The sequence below is a fragment of the Podarcis muralis genome, chromosome 1 (assembly GCF_964188315.1).
Source record: "Podarcis muralis chromosome 1, rPodMur119.hap1.1, whole genome shotgun sequence".
Classification (NCBI taxonomy): Eukaryota; Metazoa; Chordata; class Lepidosauria; order Squamata; family Lacertidae; genus Podarcis; species Podarcis muralis.
In genome coordinates, this window is record NC_135655.1 from 89,249,983 (window position 1) to 89,270,982 (window position 21,000).

Consider the following 21,000-nt stretch of genomic DNA (forward strand, 5'->3'; position numbering starts at 1 on the left):
ATTGATGGTATTTATTTATTTGTTTGCCATGCTGAGTTCCTGGTTTTTCTTCAAGGACCTGAGAGGGGCATATATGGGATTCAGTTCTCACAACTATGCTATGGAACAGGTGAGGCGAAGAGAGAAGGAGAGAATGTGGCTTGTTCTAGGTTACTCCATGAGCTTTATGAAGTGAAGATTTGAACCCACGTCTCCTCAAACACCCTCTTTATCAATCCATTGCACCAGCCCTTCAAAGTGTTCCCAAATTTACACAAACAAACTGAAGCCATTCCTGAAATCGACTCAGCTACAGATTCACATTTTGCATTGTTGTTGTCATTGCTGTTTTTGCTTCAGATGGCATGTGCACTTGAAAAGCACTCTTATGGGTCTGAAAAGAAATCCGACCCCCTCTTGAACTTTTACTTTTACTAGAGAACAATGTAGGAAAATAAAGGTAACCAAGGCAGGCGCTATTCATAAACTTGTGAATTATTATGCAAGGGATGTTTTTTGATAACCGCTACCACTTTCTCTGCACGTAGCTATTTTCATCATTTCTCTCCTGGGGCTGCTTGTCCAGTTGCTCACAAACTCAGTGCATTTGTATACATGCAATGTTTATGCACACACGGCTGGAATCCAAGAATTAATCTTGCTACACTAAATTAATTCCACCTTTGTTCTGAGCAGTTTGGATGAAACAACTTGTTTTAGTCTCCTGTTTTCTCTCACCACTGCTGCAACCACCCAACATCTTCTGTCTATTTGCTGCTGAATCTGATGCTTACAGAGATTGATTGATTGATTGATTGATTGATTGATTGATTGATTGATTGCTAGAGGCCAGTCTGGTGCTGGTGCTCCAAATCTGAAGCCAAAGAAAAATGCTTTAACAAGGCAGGCGAACAGAAGTCTACTGAGCCTGTTGGCTCACAAGAACCTGAGCACTGGCCCCTCGCAGGCAACCTGTTCATTGAGCCTCCATCTTGATTTGCTTGCACAATGCTTAAACAGAAGTTAGGCTCCGGCCAGTCTTTATTGGGCATTCATTGTGATTTGTGTGCAAGGATGTTAGATGACAATGAGCATTCATCCTGGCTTGCTTGCAAGGTGTTTTATATGTCTTCCCATTAATCCTTCATTTGTTCCACACTTTTCACTTTCCTAACTGCAAAAAGTTTTGGGGGTGTTTTTTTGTTTGTTTTAAAAGGGGGCTGCAGCGTAGGATTTGTTGCACCAGGGTGACAAATCCATTTTATCAACTTCAACTGTGCAAATCTAAAGTTGCAGCCTGTACTTTGCATCCCTCCTTCAAACTACTTACCAAGTGTCAGCACCTTGGTAAGATAAAGGTAAAGGGACCCCTGACCCTTAGGTCTAGTCGTGACCGACTCTGGGGTTGCGGCGCTCATCTCGCTTTATTGGCCGAGAGAGCCGGCGTACAGCTTCCAGGTCATGTGGCTAGCATGACTAAGCCGCTTCTGGCGAACCAGAGCAGGTAAAAAAATGGGAAGGAAGAGGTGTGGATTTTATTTTGTTTTAAAGGATGCTTGGGAGGTACCTTCACAGTCTTTTGATTTCTGGCTGGCATTGTAAGCCTACTTGATTGGAAGCAAATTCCATCAAAATCCTTGAGACTTGAGCAAATCTAGTTAAGACAAGGCTCTATGCCCACAACGCCATAATCATCCAGGATATTTAGAATTACAACCTGATGCATTTATGCTCTGGTACTAACTGCACAAGTATGTCTGCTTCTGTTGGCTCAGAAGTGAATTCCACTTGGGTCAATTTAGCCTTCCCCTAAACAAGTACGTGTAAGCTGGTTGCCTAAATTCTTCCCATAAGTTCTGTCAGCGTTTCTCGCTGTGTTTGGCTTGGCCCACCTCCAGATGTGCTCTTGCTTCACACCAAGATCACGCTGGTTCGTCTGCCTCGCTTCTGCAAAGATCATAAAAACAGCTAGGGAATAATCTAACCAGAAGGTTAAAGGTCCGGCGATCATTCTGAAAGCATTCATGCTTGCAGAGTCGCTGTCACTGAGGAGCTGGTGCCTGGGTTTCTTGTTTTGTTTTAAAATCCAACTTCTAAATAAGCTAAACAGTTAAGGTTTTTGCCTCTATTCTGCAGGCCCTTTTTGCACCAGGGTCAGTGAACAGGTTCCTAGTTCTGCCATCTCTTCTTAGTACTCCAAATCCATGCTTCAGCAGAAGTGAAATTATTTCTTCCCTTACAGAGGAGAGGGATAGTTTTGAATCCTGATGTTTGCTTTTTTTGTATTAGAATCAATCCCTCCCCTCTCCCCAAAATAAGATCCCTTTCTCTCTTTCTTTGAAGGGGAAAAAGCGTTGGCTGTTTCACACCACCCTCACTGGTTATAAATCTTCTAAGGATTTCTCGTATCATGTGGTATGCCGTCACATCATGGCAAATGCAGAATCAGAGCAACAGATCACAAATTAGCATAGCAGCGATTCAGAAGTGTTGCATGCTGCTCTGATATTTTATGATACAGAAATTGCAAAGCCTTCCAAATTGGTTTTTTGTGTCTGAGTGTATTCCATAACATGTCTTTGACACAACCATAGTGCATTAGTGATGGATTTACACTGGACCGTCCACACATCATTTTGCTCTATTATTTGTTCTAAGATGCTTCCCCAATGCTGTGTCATTATTGCTGTCTTGAGGGACGAAAAGTAAACCAAGACATTTGTGGTACAAAAAAAAAATTGTGGGATTTCAATAGGATATTATGGGATATGCACTAATTAGAAATGGAACAGTATTTCCACTTTGAAATTTTGTAGCCACAGAAAGTATTGAAAGCAAGAACATATATAACCACCCCAATACCATCACGAGCACAAATCATCACGAATGCACAATAAAAATCATATCTGAGGGGCTCTAAATAGATAGTGTAAGCATATACCTTACATATTGCTTTTTTAATTTTTAATGGGGGGGGAGCTAATATCTAGGGGCCTGTATCTGCCTTTACGTTTCACCAAGCAATGAATACAGTGGACCAAATTCAACTAAGTAGTTGTCCTAGCAGAAGCAAGCGCAATGAGTTCCGCTAGCGCATCGGGACTTTTCCCGCTTTCCCCCTCATCCTCCCCAAATGCTATTGGGAGAATTGGGAAAACTCCCAGAACAGTATACAGTGGGAGGAAAAGGGAGGTCATTCTGTCTGGCAAGCAGAAATGCTTGCACTGACGGAACAATCACCTTAGCGCAACATGTTGAACTGTATATCAAGTCAGCAGAGGGCTTAACTTTGAAAAACAGAGGTGTAAACTTGCCTGGAGGCCACAGTCTTTGACCTGGAGCCTCTGTGCTCCCTAATCCCAAATATACAGAGGCTGGCTGTGGCTCCATAGTTTGTAGTGGGGGAAAATGCATTCTGTACATGCTCTGAGGCATAAGAACCTCTTTAAGGTTACCAGATCTTTTTCAGTGAATCTGGAGACACTTTCAACTTCAATGGATTTTGTATGGGGACTGGTTTGTAAATCCGGGGACTGTCCCCAGGAAACGGGGACGTCTGGTAACCTTAAGGAGAAAATGTGGTACACCCTTAAGTGTTGAGATTCCTGCATTGCGGGGAGTTGGACTAGATGACCCTCACAGTCCCTGCTAGCTCTGCAGTAATATGATTCTAACTGTTCCATTTGAAGCTTCAGGGGGCAGGTCAAGTGCTTCCATGTCAAAATCTCCCTGCATATGAAAAGCATTTCAGGATAAAGGCCAAGCTTGGTGCCTTCTCTGGTGTGCTAGCTTGACACGAGGCAGTTTCAAACAACTCCACTTGTATGCATTCTGAGATTGTCATTATTCCATGAGAAGACTGTACCACGTGCCATCCCTCGGCACTTAAATCCACTCACAAGGTCTGCCGGAGAAACAAGGGCACGATATTAAAAGAAAGCAATTATAGCATAATTCCTTTTTTTCCCCCTTTTCTTCCTGGGCTTTTGCTTTGCTTTTGCTTAATGGCTTTAGAACAGTCATTCAGGAGTAGCCTTGAGGTCATGCCTTTCTCCGTCTGGCAACAAAGAGTTATGGAAAATAACTTTTATAAGAAGGAAAGAATGTTCTCAACCATTCCCCCCCCCCCCCAAGGGTGCCTCAGAATTGGACCCACGCAGACTGCAAATATATGGAGCAGGGTTCGCCTCCTCTCCTCCAAGCCAAGGAGAGAAGCTAATGTTTCAGAAGGGGCAGGGAAAGAATACAAAGACGTTATAATTGTAACAGCAATATTTATTTCACCAAGCGTACACCAAGCATACAGTGGGACTGATGATTTAAAAAGCAACAACAACAACCACAGGCCCGTTGGGTTCGCTAGACCAGTATCCTGTTTCTAACAGTGAGTAGCTAAATACTTCTATAAGAACATGAAAGAGCCAAACCTCTGTTGGTTCCCAGGATGGAGGTAGGTAGAAGTGGCCTCTGCTCTGCTCTTCACTACAGGTGTTTGAACATAGTTTATTTTTCAGAAATATACCAGTGCATCTGCCAAAAGTGTACCATGTGAAGCTGCCCTGGGCTTGGACTCTATGGATTATTCCGTGGTCCAGGGACTCCTTTGCTGCCTATGCGTTTAACAAAATGCAGTTACACAACATACGATGTGACAAAATGCCCTGTCTAGCTTGGTTCTCAAATGCTGGGGTTTGAGTTTTAATATATACAGTCTTATCTTGGTGGTCGAACGCCCTGGAACTCGGACGTTTTGGCTTTCGAACACCGCAAAGCCAGAAGTGATTGTTCCAGTTTGCAAACATTCTTTGGGAACCCAAATGTATGACAGAGCTTCTGCAGTTTCTGATTGGCTGCAGGAGCTTCCTGCAGCCAATCAGAAGCTGTGATTTGGTTTTTTAATGTTTTAGAAGTAGAACGGACTTCCGGAACAGATTCCGTTCAACTTCCAAGGTACGGCTGTACATCTGTAATGCAAAGGGAGAAGAAGATTGTCAGAAGGGAATCTTACTGTTGCAAGGCTCAATCCCCCTTTCAGTCTAGTTCTTGGGTTACAATGGGGTGTTCATCATTGCTAAAACTTATAATCTGGGAGACATCGGCTGCCATCCTAAGCACATCTGCCACCCTCTTTGTGTGTGACTTCACACATGCACTGAACACATGTAGGGGAGAGCTGGACCCCACTGTCCTGGCTGCACCCTCCCAACATCCAAATGTTGAGCTGGGCATAGCCATAAGGAGCACCTACATGCATGCAGTCATGACACCCTTAAAATCTTTTTACCTTTCTTGGTCAGTGTGCAGCTTTAGGGAGGGCTGGAGGTGGGGCAGGGTTAGCCATGCACAGCCCCACCTTCCTCTAGCATAGACCTGGAAATGTATACAAAGGAGGCTTAGCTCTCAAGTAGATATGTTTAGGACAGGAGAGTCAGTATGGAAACACAATTTGGGTGCAGGCCAACTGAGCATCTTCTACTTTCTCTTTTCCCTTGCCATCCCTAGTTCTGGACACGGCAGGCCAAGAAGAATTCAGCGCAATGAGGGAGCAGTACATGAGGACGGGGGATGGATTCCTCATAGTCTACTCAGTCACAGATAAAGCCAGCTTCGAGCATGTGGACAGGTTCCACCAGCTCATCCTCCGAGTCAAAGACAGGTGAGTGCATTTGAGCTGCAAGTACTCTGAACTCCCATGGATTCTTTTGAGGAGTAAAAATGTCGGAGCCCTCCCTCCAGAGACTTAACTTTTTTGTATGGCTCTCGACTGAGTAGACATTGAATTGATTTGCATCCTTACATCCTACATTTTTTATGACTTTATATTTTTATGACCCATCCTTTAACCCATTAGTTATATTTAAAATATCTGCATGTTGCCAGAATATTTAAAATATCTGCATGTTGCCCTATGGAGATTTTTTTAATGAACAGCTTGGTGTTTCTGATGTGCCCATTCAAAACCAGATTCTCTCTAGCCCGGGTCTCTTGTAACAATAAGATGTCATACCCAGTTATAAAATCTTTGAAAGTGACATCCTCAGTTTTATGCTGCCAGCCTGTGTGTAAAGTATGCTTGTTCACATGTTACATTGAACACAGGTACATTTGGGGGTGTGGCAGAGCTGCTGGAGGGAGCAAGGGAGAGAAATGTTCCCTTCAGTGAGTTTCCTTAAGTTGCCCTCAAATTCGAATTCCCCAGTCTCCCAGCAGGCACATGCCTCATCCCACATTGTTCAGGAGTGCCTAGTCACCCTCCAGATAAGCTTTTGGGGGGTCACGGGTGACTGCAAGTGCAGGGAGGAAGAATGGAAACGATTTCCTCCTTGAATGTAAATTGCCGTCCCAGCCTCCAGTCCCCTGACTTGTTGTCCTATTTTCTGTGGATTGTTTTTATGTGTACCGCTTAGAAATTTGAATAATTAAGCGGCACAGTGGTACCTTGGGTTACATACGCTTCAGGTTACATACACTTCAGGTTACAGACTCCGCTTTCCCAGAAATAGTGCTTCAGGTTAAGAACTTTGCTTCAGGATGAGAACAGAAATCATGCTCTGGCAGCGCAGCAGGAGGCCCCATTAGCTAAAGTGGTGCTTCAGGATAAGAACAGTTTCAGGTTAAGAATGGACCTCCAGAACAAATTAAGTACTTAACCCAAGGTACCACTGTATATAAATGTCATCAATAAATAACATTTATAACCGAGCAGTCAGTCCATACATTCAGCTCCTAGTTGCTGACAATGAGCAAGAAGAGAAATTAAGCAGTGTCCTTGCATGTGTGAACCAGGCCAAAGCTCAGATTTCTAGACTGGTTTTAGGTGTCCACTGCAAGTACATTTGCTATTAACATTTGCTATTTAATGCACAAGCAAAAGATAAGAAAAGCTTTGGTAGATCACAACGGCATTCAGTCATGATTTGATCAAGCTCTGTTCTTCAATTAACCAGCAAGTGCTTTGGTTTGTGGTTTCTGTCTTCTTCAGATACTAGAAATAATGTGACACCCAAGAAGCCGCGAGTTTTTGTACTGATGTTCTCTCTTTATTCGCTTCTTCCAGGGAATCTTTTCCAATGATCCTGGTGGCCAACAAAGTAGACTTAATGCATTTGCGGAAAATCACCCGGGAGCAAGGAAAGGAAATGGCAGCAAAGCACAATGTAAGCATTTTGGTTTCTTTCCATGATGTTTTCTTTGACCATTCAATAGCCTGTAAGAGCCTATGGCCTATTGGAAGTACATAGGATGCTAGGTCTGTTCTTCCATCAGCAAAAAACCCACTATATTTTGTATGACTAGGTTGACTGTTTGCATGCACATGTGCCCATTTTTACACCAAACCCACCAAGTATATGTCTTTTCTGGAATATATGAATATATTTATTTCAGAAATTTCTATGGTGCCTTCACCAAAAATTTCCACACAGTGGCTTTAAAAAAATAAGGTACGGTGGTACCTCGGGTTACAAACTCCTCAGGTTACAAACACTTCGGGTTACAGATTCCTCTAACCCAGAAGTAGTACCTCAGGTTAAGAACTTTACCTCAGGATGAGAACAGAAATCGATTGCCAGCAGCTCGGCAGCAGCAGGAGGCCCCATTAGCTAAAGTGATACCTCAGGTCAAGAACGGTTTCAGGTTAAGAACGGACCTCTGGAACGAATTAAGTTCATAACCAGAGGTACCACTGTACTATAAAGACATTGTATGTATTCTAAAAATATACTACCATTGCTTGGGCTACATCAGCAGCAAATTTCTATATTTCATATGAATGCTTTTGAATATCCCTTTTCCATGGTCTGCTGTTCTGTTGTGTGCTACTGTATTTTATTTGTTGTGATCCACACTGGGATGTTACAGGATGAAGTGTGGTTTAAAAATGAAGTAGTAATAATAATAATAATATGGATCTCCTTGTAAGTACATATATATTTTGCAGACAGCCATTCCTTCTCCCCAGGAAACTCTGGGAACTGTAATTTTGAGCGTGGCGGCAAAGCTCTCTCCAAACTACCCATTCCCAAGTTTCTTTACATGAGACTATGTCAGTTAAACTGGTATAAAACTGATGCAAGGTTATAGTGCAACTATGCCACTAGAGAGCACCTTTATCAAGTCATTTTCTGCCATGGAATAGTGTACAAAATGTAGCAGCAGAAACCCTGGAACATGTAACCCACCCTCTTCTTGTCCTCATTATCAAGTATCAGTGTGACAAGCTCTATCTGTGAACAGCTCTTTAATCTTTCTGAGCTTCTAGTTATTCAAACTGTCTTCAGGCAGATTGGGGAAATAAAAATGAAACTCTGTATTCGGTGCAAGCTACCTTCCTTCTTTGTTATAATGGAATCCCTACTGTGTAATCAAATGTTTTCTTTCTCGTGAATCATTACATAAAACCATTTCCCCAATAGTATACATATTTAAGAGTTACTGGGCCTTTATTTTCCAGATTCCATATATAGAAACCAGTGCAAAGGATCCCCCATTGAATGTTGACAAAGCCTTCCATGATCTTGTTCGAGTAATCAGGTGAGCCATCATCCTGTTGAGTTCGCCAAATACTGACACGGTTTGCAAGGGTTTAATGAATCTATCATCCATGTGCTAGAAGCAAGAGCTAGTTCATATCTCACTGCTAAATGCCAGTTTTAATATAATGCACTGTTTACATATATATTTCAGCACACAAATGACCATCTTGGTAGCACAATACTTATCCCAGATCAGTTGTGGAACCATTTGATCTCTCTATCACAGATGGTCCACATGATCAACTCACATGGCTCATGTGAGCTTGGTCAGCCTTGAGTTCTGATGACATGATGTCATCTAAGCTCAACATGCCCCTTCCAGCTCACACCATTGTATCACCTGATCCTTGACGGTTGATGCCTTCTGAGATGGTCTACGGTGGTGACTTTCAAACTTTCTTCTCTTTGAAAACTGGGAGGGGGAAATTATCTTCTAGGTAATTTGGGGGAGGTCCTAAGATCCATGCTCAGTGTTCATTGGGTATCATCCAATCGTCTTAAGCCTCCAATCAAACTTACTGTGCTCCTGGAACATTCTTCTACAGCTGCACCCTGATCAGTAATGGTGGGCAAGGTGCCTTTCAAGGAAGAGGACTCTCTTATGCTGAAACCCTAAAGAAGTTTCAAATAAGCTCCAGGTTTTCTCAGAACCCTGCTTAGAACCACTAGCTCAGGGTAATTGTCCATTTCTAAGACGAGAGGTGCTGAGCTCCAATCTAGCCTGAAAGCTGTTGGACTGGGTGTGGGTGCTTAGCTGGGGGAATGAGAAACCAGCTAGGTAGTACAGCCCCAGAGAAGGTTCTCTGGAATAGAAGAGGCTCCTCAGAACTGGAAATACCTGCTTTAAACCATTGAATCTCATGTGCAACAGTGGCCCAATGTAACATGAACCCATATTCTGCCACATGCAAAATTAGGGAAAGTCCAGTTGGCTTTTATGTAAACAAAAGTCTAAAATATGGGCTGAATGTGCCTCTCCTCTCAACTTTGCCACTTAGCTTGGAAGTTTCCATTACTCTTACTTGTATTACAGTGTCTGGTTTTCCTCTATATCTTATTTTGGCAAAAGTCCAAAAGCACTGGATGTCTTTGTCCATTTATTTAGCTGCCGAGTTGTTTTATTCGCCCATCGAGTGGAAAAAGCACTGCCAGTTCAAGTTGAGAAGCCACAGTGGTGGAATGGATGAACCCTCAATCTGTCCTGTCTAAACTGGGATTATATTTCCAGTTCGGCTTCAGATTTTCTTCAAGGGGGTTTGTTTGCTGAATTTCTACACAACCTGCCTACTAAAGCTGCAATACTATAATGCTTACCTGGGTATAAGCCCCACTGAACTGGCATGAGTATGAATCTGCTGAAAAATAACTCCACCTGGAAAATGTGCTTCCATGGAAATGGTCACTTTTACTAGATTTCATGTACAAGAGAGTTGGAAAACATGTTGTGTGATGCCTCTCCCCCCCCCCCCCGACTCAGTTTAGCTGAGGATATAGGCCTGCAGAAACGCTACCGTTATCATGGCCAATATTTCCAAGCAGTGGAGAGAAAAGGAGAAATACGTGGTGCTTCCTTCTTCCTTGCAGTCATATCTTTTGCTGATTTATGCCTGTTTCTCAGGAAAGCAGGTGCCACTACCCACTCATCCTAGATCATCTCCTTTGGCAGCAGAAATAGGGAGTGGGTGGCGAGGAGAAGTCGCTTTGGGAGGACAGATGCAAGCTGGAATTGTGCCATGTTGTTTTCAAATCACTTTCCTCATTAGTAAAGCTGGCACTGAGAAGACTCCCTCAGAGCTGAGCTGGTGCAGCCCCCGTCGTCTAAATCTTGCGTCAAGGACAGGCGCACGCACGACACTGTGGCAAATTGGGCAACATCTGGTTCTGCCCAAAGAATCTTCATCATAAGGATGGCGAAGCATCTGGTTGCTCTGGTTTTCCATTTGCTAATTGCCTTCTAGGGGTCGGCAAACTTTTTCAGCAGGGGGCCAGTCCACTGTCCCTCAGACTTTGTGGGGGGCTGGACTATATTTGGGGGGGATGAATGAATTCCTATGCACACCAGGCAGGCCCCACAAATAACCCACAGGTGCATTTTAAAAGGACACATTCCATGCAAGAGCACCAGGCAGGCCAGGCAGTATTGTAGATGATAAAAATTAAAATTATTATTTTCCTTGCCTGCACTGATGATAGTCATTGTTTGGATGGGGCCTTCCCACAGTCCAGAGCCTTCCTGCTGGCAGCGGAGGCCAGATTGCCACCCCGCAGCCAGCAGGGCGAGCTCTGGACTGCCCACAGGAGCACCAGAGTGGCGGCGGGAAGATGAGCGGCGTGAAAGGGCTGGCTCCAGAGAGGGGCTGCTTAAAATGGCACCCAGCCAGCTCAACCCAGCCCCCTTCCTCCTCTAGGCAGGGCAGGGAGAAGCCAGGAGGAGGGAGGGAGGAGGCTCCACCGTGGTGGGGGGGGAATGGTGCAGGGGGGGAAATGGCGCAGCCCAAACAGAATCCTCACGGACAGTCCGCAAGCCGGATCCTGAAGGCAATTGGGCCTGATCCGGTCCTCGGACCTTAGTCTGCCGACCCCTGTTCTAGGGCATCTCTGCTGTTGGAGTTGATCTGGTGGAGAATGGATCCATGATGCATTTTCATGAGGATCTTTGAAAAAAATGGCAAACTGCTGAAGAAATTAAGATTGAATTTAAGACTGGAATAATGGTAAACTGAGAGAGACCGAAATGGACAGATTCATCCATCCCTAACTTGTGAGTGAGAATGCCATCAGTGCCAGATTTACATTCATATAGTAAACCATACCTGAAGCAAGCATCACTTTTGATCCCCTTGCATGAAAATACCTGTGACAGTTCTGCCCCATTTTGCCACAATGCTGTGTGTGTTTCTGTGTCTGATACAGAACTGAAAGCCTTCCTGTTTTACCATTCCATCTTTGTATTTTTACAGGTAGAATCCCCACTACTTAACCCTTATACAATGATGGTGCCTGCTTACCTTATTCCTTTGAATTCTGCTGCCACCATTAAATAAATTCTAAATACTCCCCTGTTCACATATCACTGCACACCCACACGCAGTAGCTGGGTCTAGGCACAGGACTGAGGGCACTTCCAGAGGACCTGCTTATTGAGCGATCAGCTTGATTTGCTAGCAGGGAGATTAGGCGACATTGCGTCAAAGCAAGTATTATCCCACACTTTCCACTTCATTTTCCCGACACTTTCTTTATTGCCAAAAGTCTGACATTCTGGGGAAGCAGGCATGTTGCACAAGACTTCTCAGTCAACTGTAACTTTGCAACAGGAATTTCTGCTATGGGCTTGAATCCTACCCAAAATGAGTAACAGTCTGGAAGCACCCTAACAGACTGGGAGACTTAGAATCATAGAATTTTAGAGTTGGAAGGGACCCCAATGGTCATCTAGTCCAACCCCCTGCAATGCAGGAATCTCAGCTAAAGCATCCATGACAGATGGCCACCCAACCTCTGCTTAAAAACCTCCAAGGAAGGAGAGTCTACCACCTCTCGTGGGAGTCTCTTCCACTGCTGAACAGCTCTTACTGTCAGAAAGTTTTTTCGAATGTTTAGTCCTGAATCTCCTTTCTTGCAACTTGAAGCCATTGGTTTGAGTCCTACCGTCCAGAATTTTAAATTTGAATTTAAAATTCAAACAATTTATTAAAACTTGTTTAGAATGTCATATAACAGGCTTGTCTGCAAGTTAGATGTTTAACGATACTTTGAAATTATCTTCAAAAGGAGAGTTACTTCTAAAGAAATCTGTTTCTTTGTCCTTTTTCCTGTTTTTTTTAACTAACACCCCTTTTGTTCACAGGCTTTCCAGAGGGTTTTAACCTAAAAGTCTTCCTTCTGGTTAGGGTTCTCTTATCTACACACACACACACACACACACACACACACCAAACTCACAAGACACAGTTACTAAAGAGGTGACTATGTGTCAGACAGTTTCTTTGCACACTGGGAACTCAAGATCACCTATACATTTTATTTCTCAGGCCTTGAGAGTAAACTGCAATTCTTTTCTTCTCATGCAGTTAACCAGTTAGAAGCCAAACCATTTTTATAGCAGCACAACATTAACTTGCTTAACTTGGGCATCATAAGGGCTGTGTACACACTATTCAAAGCATATGTCCTCCCCGCCTCGAAGAATTATTGTCATTGTGATTTGTGAATGGTTGCTAGGAGTTGTAACTCAGAAAACTACAGGGCCCATAATTCGGGGGTGGGGCAGAATGTGCTTCAAATGAGCTTTAAAGGTATAGTGTGTATACAGACAATGTTTCTGCAAAAAAGGACTGGGAGCCTCCCAGCCCATATGTGAATGATGTCATGCAGATGCATGGAATCAGAATGTTGGTGACCATTAATTCCATTCTGCACTGAAAATAAAATGCTATAAATATTATCTTCCTCATTTTCATTGTGACTCATAAGAAATTCTGCACATTCAATTGGAATTTCATAGGGATGATGTGGCACCTGTCACTAACATGCTCTGCCGTGTCCTTAAAGACAGGTAGCTGATTTTATCCAGTGAGGGGAAAACATGTTGACAAAGAAGTAAGTTCCATTGGGTCCAATAGAACATGCTTCCTAATAAGTATGTTTTAAATAGAAAGATCTGTTGCAAACTTAGGTAATAAGGAGAACTGCTATTCTTTGTTTATTTCTTTGCTTTCTGTGAAGCAATGCTGATTTGTAAGCCTCTCTCTTTCTTTGAATATCCTGAAGCTGGCATTCTCCCTAGCTGCCCATCAGAGCAGTTTAAAATGACAACCTTTCCTTTTTAATGCTGTGTTTTGCAGCGTCCTCAGCTCTGAGCTGGCAAAGTCACTTTGCACCCTATGTTCTGCATGACCCATTCCTCATTCATCTACGTAGCATTAGCTATAAAGTAAGATCCTTTCCCTCAGCTGTCTTCCTATCCATTAATCCAGGGGTGGCAAACTCCCAAGAGACTGCGATCTACTCACAGAATTAAAAACTGGCAGTGATCTACCCCCTTTTGGAGGGTTCAGGGCAAAGATGTTGAGCTTTTTTTAGGGAGAAAGGGGGACAGCCACCCACCAACAGATTGCTGGGGAAACAAACTCCGTCTTCAGTTCTGCAGAATTCTATTTTATGCTAAGGAAAGGGACCCAGCAATCGACCACGACCAACCAAAACCTCCCGAGGATCTACTAGTAGATTGTGATCGACCTGTTGGGCATCCCTGCATTAATCCATCTCAAAATGGATTTCTGTGCTGCCTTCCCGTCTTCATTAACTGTAGGCCTTTAACTGGAATGGGACATCTGGCATTTGTATATGTCCATTATGCCACACTGACCCATTCCGCCAGGAAAGATAACCCAGCCTTCCCTTGCAGTTGTGTTCTCTAGGAAGCTCTGCTAGAATGGAGGCTCTGTATGCCTGCCAGCCCCAGTTTTGCACAGAGGAGGCAGCATAGACTCTGCTTCTCCAGCATACAAGCTTTTCAGTCATTGCAAGACTCTTCCGGTTTTTTCTGGCTAGCAGAGAAGGGATGTGAGATAGGAGGAGGATTCAGTGGGAGGGAAAAGCTTGAGAAATGCTGCTTCTCTTGGTGTTACACCTAAACGACATGACACACACTTCAGAACCAGAGCTGCAGCCATGCCACACCATAGTGACATTTTGTTCTGCCCTTTCAACAAAATTCTATACAGAAAATACTTACGTTGGCACCTTTTTGCATTCACTGATTTGTACCAAGTCCTATGGGAGAAAATGGCAAAGGTCTACCTTGAGCTCGAAATAGAGGGGGCTATAGATCAGCGACAGAGGGCATCCTTGGAATGGGTGAAGCAAAGAAGGGAAACCTGTAGCCCTCCAGAGGCTGTTGAACTTCCATCAACCCCAGCCCAATGTTCAAGGATGAGGGGAGCAACATTCAGTCTCTTGTTCTTGAGACTAGGGCTGGGTAGAGGAGCCCATCTCTCAACTCACCACATTAGATGCTGTGGGCTTGCAGCCACTAGATGAAACTACCAGCTCCTTTATTATAAGAACACACCTTTTCTATGACATGAATTTTCTCGGCTGTCAAAGTTCAAGACTAGAGACAGAAAATAGTTTTTGAGGGAAATGAAAGTAGTGTGAGCGAGTTGCTGTTCTCCTTGGTTTCTTGCATGTTTCTTACACCTCTGCTCACAACAGGTTTCGAAAGAATAGCAGGAAGGGTGGTGCAGCATAACTATGGCAACCCCATAACTCCTGACCCCAGCGTAGCTGCAGCTTACCTGAATGGAGAGCTGCAGGCCATGAATGCCAGATTGGCTCTGTTGGTATGTCCATGCAGCCCCACCCAAACCACTGCTCTGCCCCACCCGAGTCCAGTTCAAGTAAGCTGTTGAGAGGGTTGCTCCTCCATTGGACAGTCACTATTGCATACAGGTCATGTGTCTCTTTCTACCAACTTTAAAATAAAAATAAAAATCCAAAGCCACTTCAGAAGGTTGTGAGATCTAGTGGAGAAACAGTGAAGGGGAAGAAGGGATTGATCCACCATCCTCTTCTTTTTTTCACTCTAAGAAATCCATCTCTCTTCCTTGGGAGAGGGAGAGTGAAATAGCTGGGGTCAGAAGGTGGTGCTCAAATACAAAGGATTAAGCAGATGCTATGACAATTTTTTTCTTTTTCAAGAGACCAAGTGCACAGAGCAAGCCATGCCCACTTTTCACACTGAGCGAATTTAGCCACAGCAAGTTCCCCAGTTCAGTCAGGCTCTAATTAGTAGAGCACTTAGCATAATGATTAAAATCTGCTCTCCCTTCAGGGCACAACTCTGTACCAGCTGTTAGGGAGGGAAGTCTGCTTCGCTCGAAGGGCCTCGGAATGCTGGAGACAGAGGAAAGAATTCAGCATCACACTCTTATGATCATTCCATCAGCTCAAGCATTTCTGCTTGCCAGATGGAAAGATCTCCCCCGCTGTGCAGTTCTGGGGGTTCTCCTTGTGGAGGTGGAAAATAGATCTGACCCACGTGTGGGTAATTAACAAAAAGAATCGGCTTGGAGTCTAGATTCAAAGCACAGGGCTTTGCACACTCTCCAGTGGGAGAGAGCCCCCAGCATAGTTAAAAACACTATTAGAATTAACCCACAACATAGTGTGGAATATAGGTCGTCAAACCCTTTTGCATATCCCATTTAGTCTCCCTTAAAATGCTTGCCCCCTCTCTCTACCACTCTAGCAATGAACACACCACACCCTGTTAAGTAAGTTTAAAAGCTTTACTTACTAAATCCAAAGGTCTGATTCAAGCATTGTTCCATGCTGCAGCAAGAAGAACACTGATAGATTGCTCTTGGGTGCAAAATACACAATATAGTTTCGGACATGTGGTCTGAACGTTGATTGATTACATGGTACAGAGAGAGAAGGAGAGTAAAGGAAGAGAAGCAGCTTTACTTCCTCCTTCATGGAGGTAAGGGGGCATGACCTAGTCGTGTCTAGGAAGAGGCTTCTCTTTGTTAACCGCTTCATGCACAAAATAGCACTTACGCATAGTTATGTTTGACTGCAATTACCCACACTCCTAACCCTCCAGAGTGGGTTTGGAGGAGGAGAAAAGTGCTATCGGACTAGTGTGAGCCCTACTGTTTTCACACCCTGTTAATTGACTCCAGCTCAGAAAGCTCAAGACCTAACTCAATGTACACACACATACAGGTATGCGTAGCGAAACCCTGTCAACCACTTTTTTTAAAGAGGGGGGGAAGCTTCAGCTGTGACCACACCATACATCTAAAGTGCATTCAAGGCACATTCTGCCCCTTCAAACAAAGAATCCCTGGGAGCTGTAGTTTACATCTCACAGAACTACAGCGCCCAGCATCTTTAGCAAACTACCATTCCCAGGATTCTTAGGGTGGGGGAGTTGGAAGTATTCGTTAAATATATGATCTGTATGTACCCTTCTTCAAGAGAGATCAGGGAAGCAGGAGGGATGTGTGAGTTGCTTATCTTTTTCTACATTCACCACTTCTTCTTCTTATCATCATCATCATTAGGACCAATGAGTCTTTTTGATCAACTGTAAACTCAAAGAAACTTACAATTCACTGATCTAAACCCACACCCAATTGCTATGCCAATGGCGCAGATCCAAACACATGTTACTTTTTGGGAAAGAAATCCTTATGTCCTGAAAGCCTGTTTCTTTTCTTTTCTGTCCAGGCAACAGGTCCCAGAGAAAAGTCAGAAGAAGAAGAGGAAGACCAAGTGGCGTGGGGACCGAGCAACCACCTCCCACAAACTGCAGTGTGTGATTTTGTGACTGTCTCTCCCATCTTTCTCTCAATCCATTCCAACTTGAACCTAATTTGAAACCCAAAAGGAGGAAGCAGGAGGGAAGAATCCAGCCTTGAAGCCCTGTGCCACCTAACTGCAACGTAATGTTTCGAGAACAGCAATCCTTGCACGGAAGGACTCGACAGGGAGCAGAACCTCAAAGGCATTTTTGAAGCTCAGCCAAAAGGCTGCTTGACAAACGGCACAGGGTGGTTTTATAAAAAAAAAGGAAAAGGAAGAAAAGAAAGTGCCCCCAAAGCAGGGGGCAAACTACTAGGACTTGGGAGTATTTGTGAATATTCACCATCTCAGCAATCTTTTGTTTTGTAATGGAGACACAGTGTTCTCGGTTATACTTGCACACATTTCTGGGCACAGCCCGTTTCTATACAGTCATGAATGATTCCATTTTGTACAGTTGTTTGGGGTGGGGGGAGGTGAGTGGCAGTCGGAACTTCCTTGCTCAGCAAGTGTGGAGTAAGGAAGAAAGAGCAGAGGGGTGTGTGTGTGTGTGTGTGTGTGTGTGTGTGTTCTTGCACTGTACACTCCCAGAAGTACTTGGCTATGCAGCCAAACTGTAGTTTCATATGAAATTGCATAGATTTGAAGGGAGAAAATGAATTCCAGCTGCTCTGGGGACTCCAGACATTGTGTCAGATCCTGGAGGGCAGCCAGCTCTCCGTCTGTAAAATGCCAGCGAAAGAGGACGGAGGGGTTTGTTTGTTTGTTGTCATTGTCCTTCTTGTTAATCCCAGTTTGGGGAGGGGAGCTGTATTTCTGTTAGCAAACTGCCATGAAGGGGGGGGGGGAGAGAAAAGCAGTCATTTTGCTAATCCTGACAATATTTAAATTAAAACATTATTTACAAAATAATAAGAGTACAATTGGTTTTAAGAGAGAAAATTTATACTGATTCAAATTGAATACAGTTGTGTGCCTATGCATTTTGGTGTTGAAAGGTGAGGGTGAGGCTCAGTTCAGATTATTAATTCCTTTGCCTTGCCTTTCATTTATGAAGTCAAATAGTTTTGAGTTTTATGACATTTAATGAATGTTTACATACCAGCGTTCCTCCAAGGAGGTCCGAGTAACACACAGGGTTCTTCTCCTTCCTATTTTTATCTTTCCAAGAACCCTGTAAGGTAAGAGAGAGACAGTGGCTTTGTTTACACTTCCATTAACTGCATTTCCAGTGCTGAGTTTCTAATCTGTGGTCACACAATGCTATCCCAAATGCATATGTATTTTGGTACAAAATACTGCTGTTCTGCACATTGTTTCTTATTCCAACTTCACACCAACTGGAGCCCTTTAAGCAGTTCCTAATTTGTCTTTAGCCAAGGTGTGAACAGCTTTGCATAGGATAGAGACATCCCTGTCCTTTCAACCCCCAAAGTGCAGAAGCGAACAGGAACAAATCTGAGAATGATGAGGGCCTGCTCGTGTGAACAATATATATATTACAAATATATATATATATATATTAATGTTTATTTGGCTATGTTCAGAGCAAGAGGAAGAACAAGCAAGTGGTAGGTGCTTTGTGTGGAGAAGACAGAGAAATGCTGTTGGGGTGGCAGGAAAAAAACAGTGAAACTGCTCAATACCTACTTTGCCTCTGTCTTCACCCAAAGGGAAAGCAATGCCCAACCTGGTGATAGCAGAATAAATGATGCAAGGAGGGAGCTGCTGGCCAATATAGGAAAAGAGATAGTAAGGGAATACCTAGCTACATTAAATAAATTCAAATCTCCAGGGCCTGATGAGCTACACCCAAGAGTACTATAGGAACTTAGAACCTCTGTCTAAAATCTTTGAGAATTCTTGGAGAACAGGTGAGGTCCCTGTGGATTGGAGGGGGGCAAATGTTGTCCCTATCTTCAAAAATGGGGGGGGGGAGACCCAGGTAGCTACTAGCCAGTCAGCTTGACAGCAGTACTAGGAAAGGTCCTAGAACAGATAATTAAACAGTCAATGAGCACTTAGAAAAGGATGCTGTGATTATGAAGACCCAGCATGGGTTTCTCAAAAACAATTCATGCCTGACTAGGCTCATTTCTTATTTTATAGAGTAACAAGCGTGGTGGATCAGGGGAATGCTGTGGACATAGTGTATCTTAATTTCAGTAAGACTTTTGACAAAGTCCCCAATGATATTCCTAGGTGGATTTGTAGCAGGTTGACATGACCCGAAGAATCCTGGGAACTGTTCAGGTTACTGGGAATTGTAGCTCAGTGGCAGATAAACTACAGTTCCCAAGAGGGAACCCATGTGCTTTAAAGGTGTGCAAAATATACGGTGTGGATGTGACCCATTCCAGGTTTCCTTCTCTCGCTGCCCAGTTAAAACCGCTAATCCTCCAGCCAAAAGAGCAATTAACATGCAGTGGCTGTATGTTTTTGGCCTTTAACAATTAGGGCAAGGCATTTCTAAGACAGAGTGAGGGTCTTCTGTGCCCATTTTGCATCTTAATAGCATGAGTGCCTTTTCTGCTCTCGGCAGCCCCAGCGCCTGAGCTGTGGGAACCAGCCAAAGAGTCTGGGCATACACTTCTGGCACAGCACACACTCTTTTCTTGCCTACTTTAGACTGAAAACTGACTTTTTCCAAACAAAGACAGCGTTAAGGATGCAACACAAGACCAGCAGCAACAAAAAAGCAGGAAATCCAAAAGGAGGGCCACTGCACCCTGTTCCAGCTCACACCATTGTGAAGAGGGAAGAAAACACACTGGTGTGAATTGGGCACCCAGCAGGATCCTCCCTTTCCTTTCTGAACTTCCTGCCTTCCATCACTGCTGACTTCCAAGACCTAGTTTCTGAGCTGAATGCTCCTCACTGCTATACATTCAAGGTTGATGCTCTCATATATATGCGCCCACAATTCCTGGTTTGACTTTGCCCCCAGAGGCACAATCCATTATCTTTGAGAAAGATGGATGCCAACAAAAATTCCTGGTAGAGGGTATTTTCATTTCTGACCATCCTCTTGTTCAGTTAAAAGAATCCTGAGTCCTGTGCAAAGATACTTTGTTGAGAGATAGACAGATCTGTAACAAATGGACTCTTTCTAGAATAAAATATAGGTAGGCATTTAATAACCTTATAGGCAAAGGAAGAGAGCAGAGGTGAGGAGCCTGCGATCCTTCAGATGGTGCTGGACTTCAGCTGCCACCAAACCCAGCACAGCCAAGAGTCAGGGATAATGAAAATTGTGTCAAACAGCATGTAGAGAGCCACAGGTTGCCCGTTCCTGAAAGGGTGTGTCTGTAGCAGCAATTTATTTACTGCTGATATTTATAATGGGGAAAGTAGTTTGTGCAGCATCCCAGGTAGAACTGGCTATTTCTTCATTCCCAGGTTTTCTTGCTGGAAAGTGATTCTCAGTATGTTTGCACACTAGGGGTGGGTAACTTTTATTATTATTATTATTACTACTACTACTATTATAATTGTTATTATTATTTATATTGTGCCATCCATGTGTATTGACAGCACAGAAAAGCATCCCTATTGTCGCCTGATTCCAGAATAAATCAGACTCTGTTGGCACATTTAGGGACTTGGTCAGATCAGCTGCCAGAGTCTGTGGCCTACCCAACAGCTGTATTGGTTGCTGTGGCCTACCCAATAGCTGTATTGGTTGCTGCTTGCAGAGTTCGGGGAAATGTGAGGACGTCAGATCTTGCTTCCCCTCAGTGGGAGTAGCATGAGGAGACCACAGGGGCAGTTGTCCTGGGTGCAGAATTTCAGCACCTAGTGTTGCGTGCTTCTGTCGCTGGCTCTGTTGAAAATGGCTTCTCCATGCAAGCCAGGAGGTGACCTCTCCAGACAATGGAATGACTCTTCTGCAGACACCATTAGGCAGTTGAATGTGCATGCGTGCTCTGTCCATTTCCCTCCCACCCCATGGCCCCGGGCACTGGCAACCCACACTACGCCACTGCTTCCCCCCTACCCATAAACTCCACACCTTCATGGCAGAGCAAATACAGGTCAGCAGCATCTGTGTGTCTCCACCTAGCATGAAGTTTGGGTCTGAGTGGATCAGGACTGGACTCTGAAACAGTGCATGTGTGATGTCCACAGTGAAACTGGGTATCCACTAGTATGCCTGGACTGTCCCTCCCTC

The 21,000-nt window shown here is 44.0% G+C and overlaps 1 protein-coding gene across 3 annotated transcripts in view; it reads left to right on the top strand.

The window, feature by feature from the left end:
* The window catches only part of MRAS (muscle RAS oncogene homolog), a 45,491-nt gene extending 27,819 nt beyond the window's left edge, over positions 1-17,672 (top strand). For all 3 annotated transcript variants that reach the window (XM_028742756.2, XM_028742775.2, XM_077934608.1), the window contains 4 exons: positions 5,482-5,635; positions 7,037-7,136; positions 8,432-8,511; positions 16,755-17,672. In XM_028742756.2, coding sequence (XP_028598589.2) covers positions 5,482-5,635; positions 7,037-7,136; positions 8,432-8,511; positions 16,755-16,854 — 434 coding nt within the window. In that variant the 3' untranslated portion in view covers positions 16,855-17,672. The remainder of the gene's footprint in view (positions 1-5,481; positions 5,636-7,036; positions 7,137-8,431; positions 8,512-16,754) is intronic.
* The last annotated feature ends 3,328 nt before the right edge of the window (positions 17,673-21,000 follow it).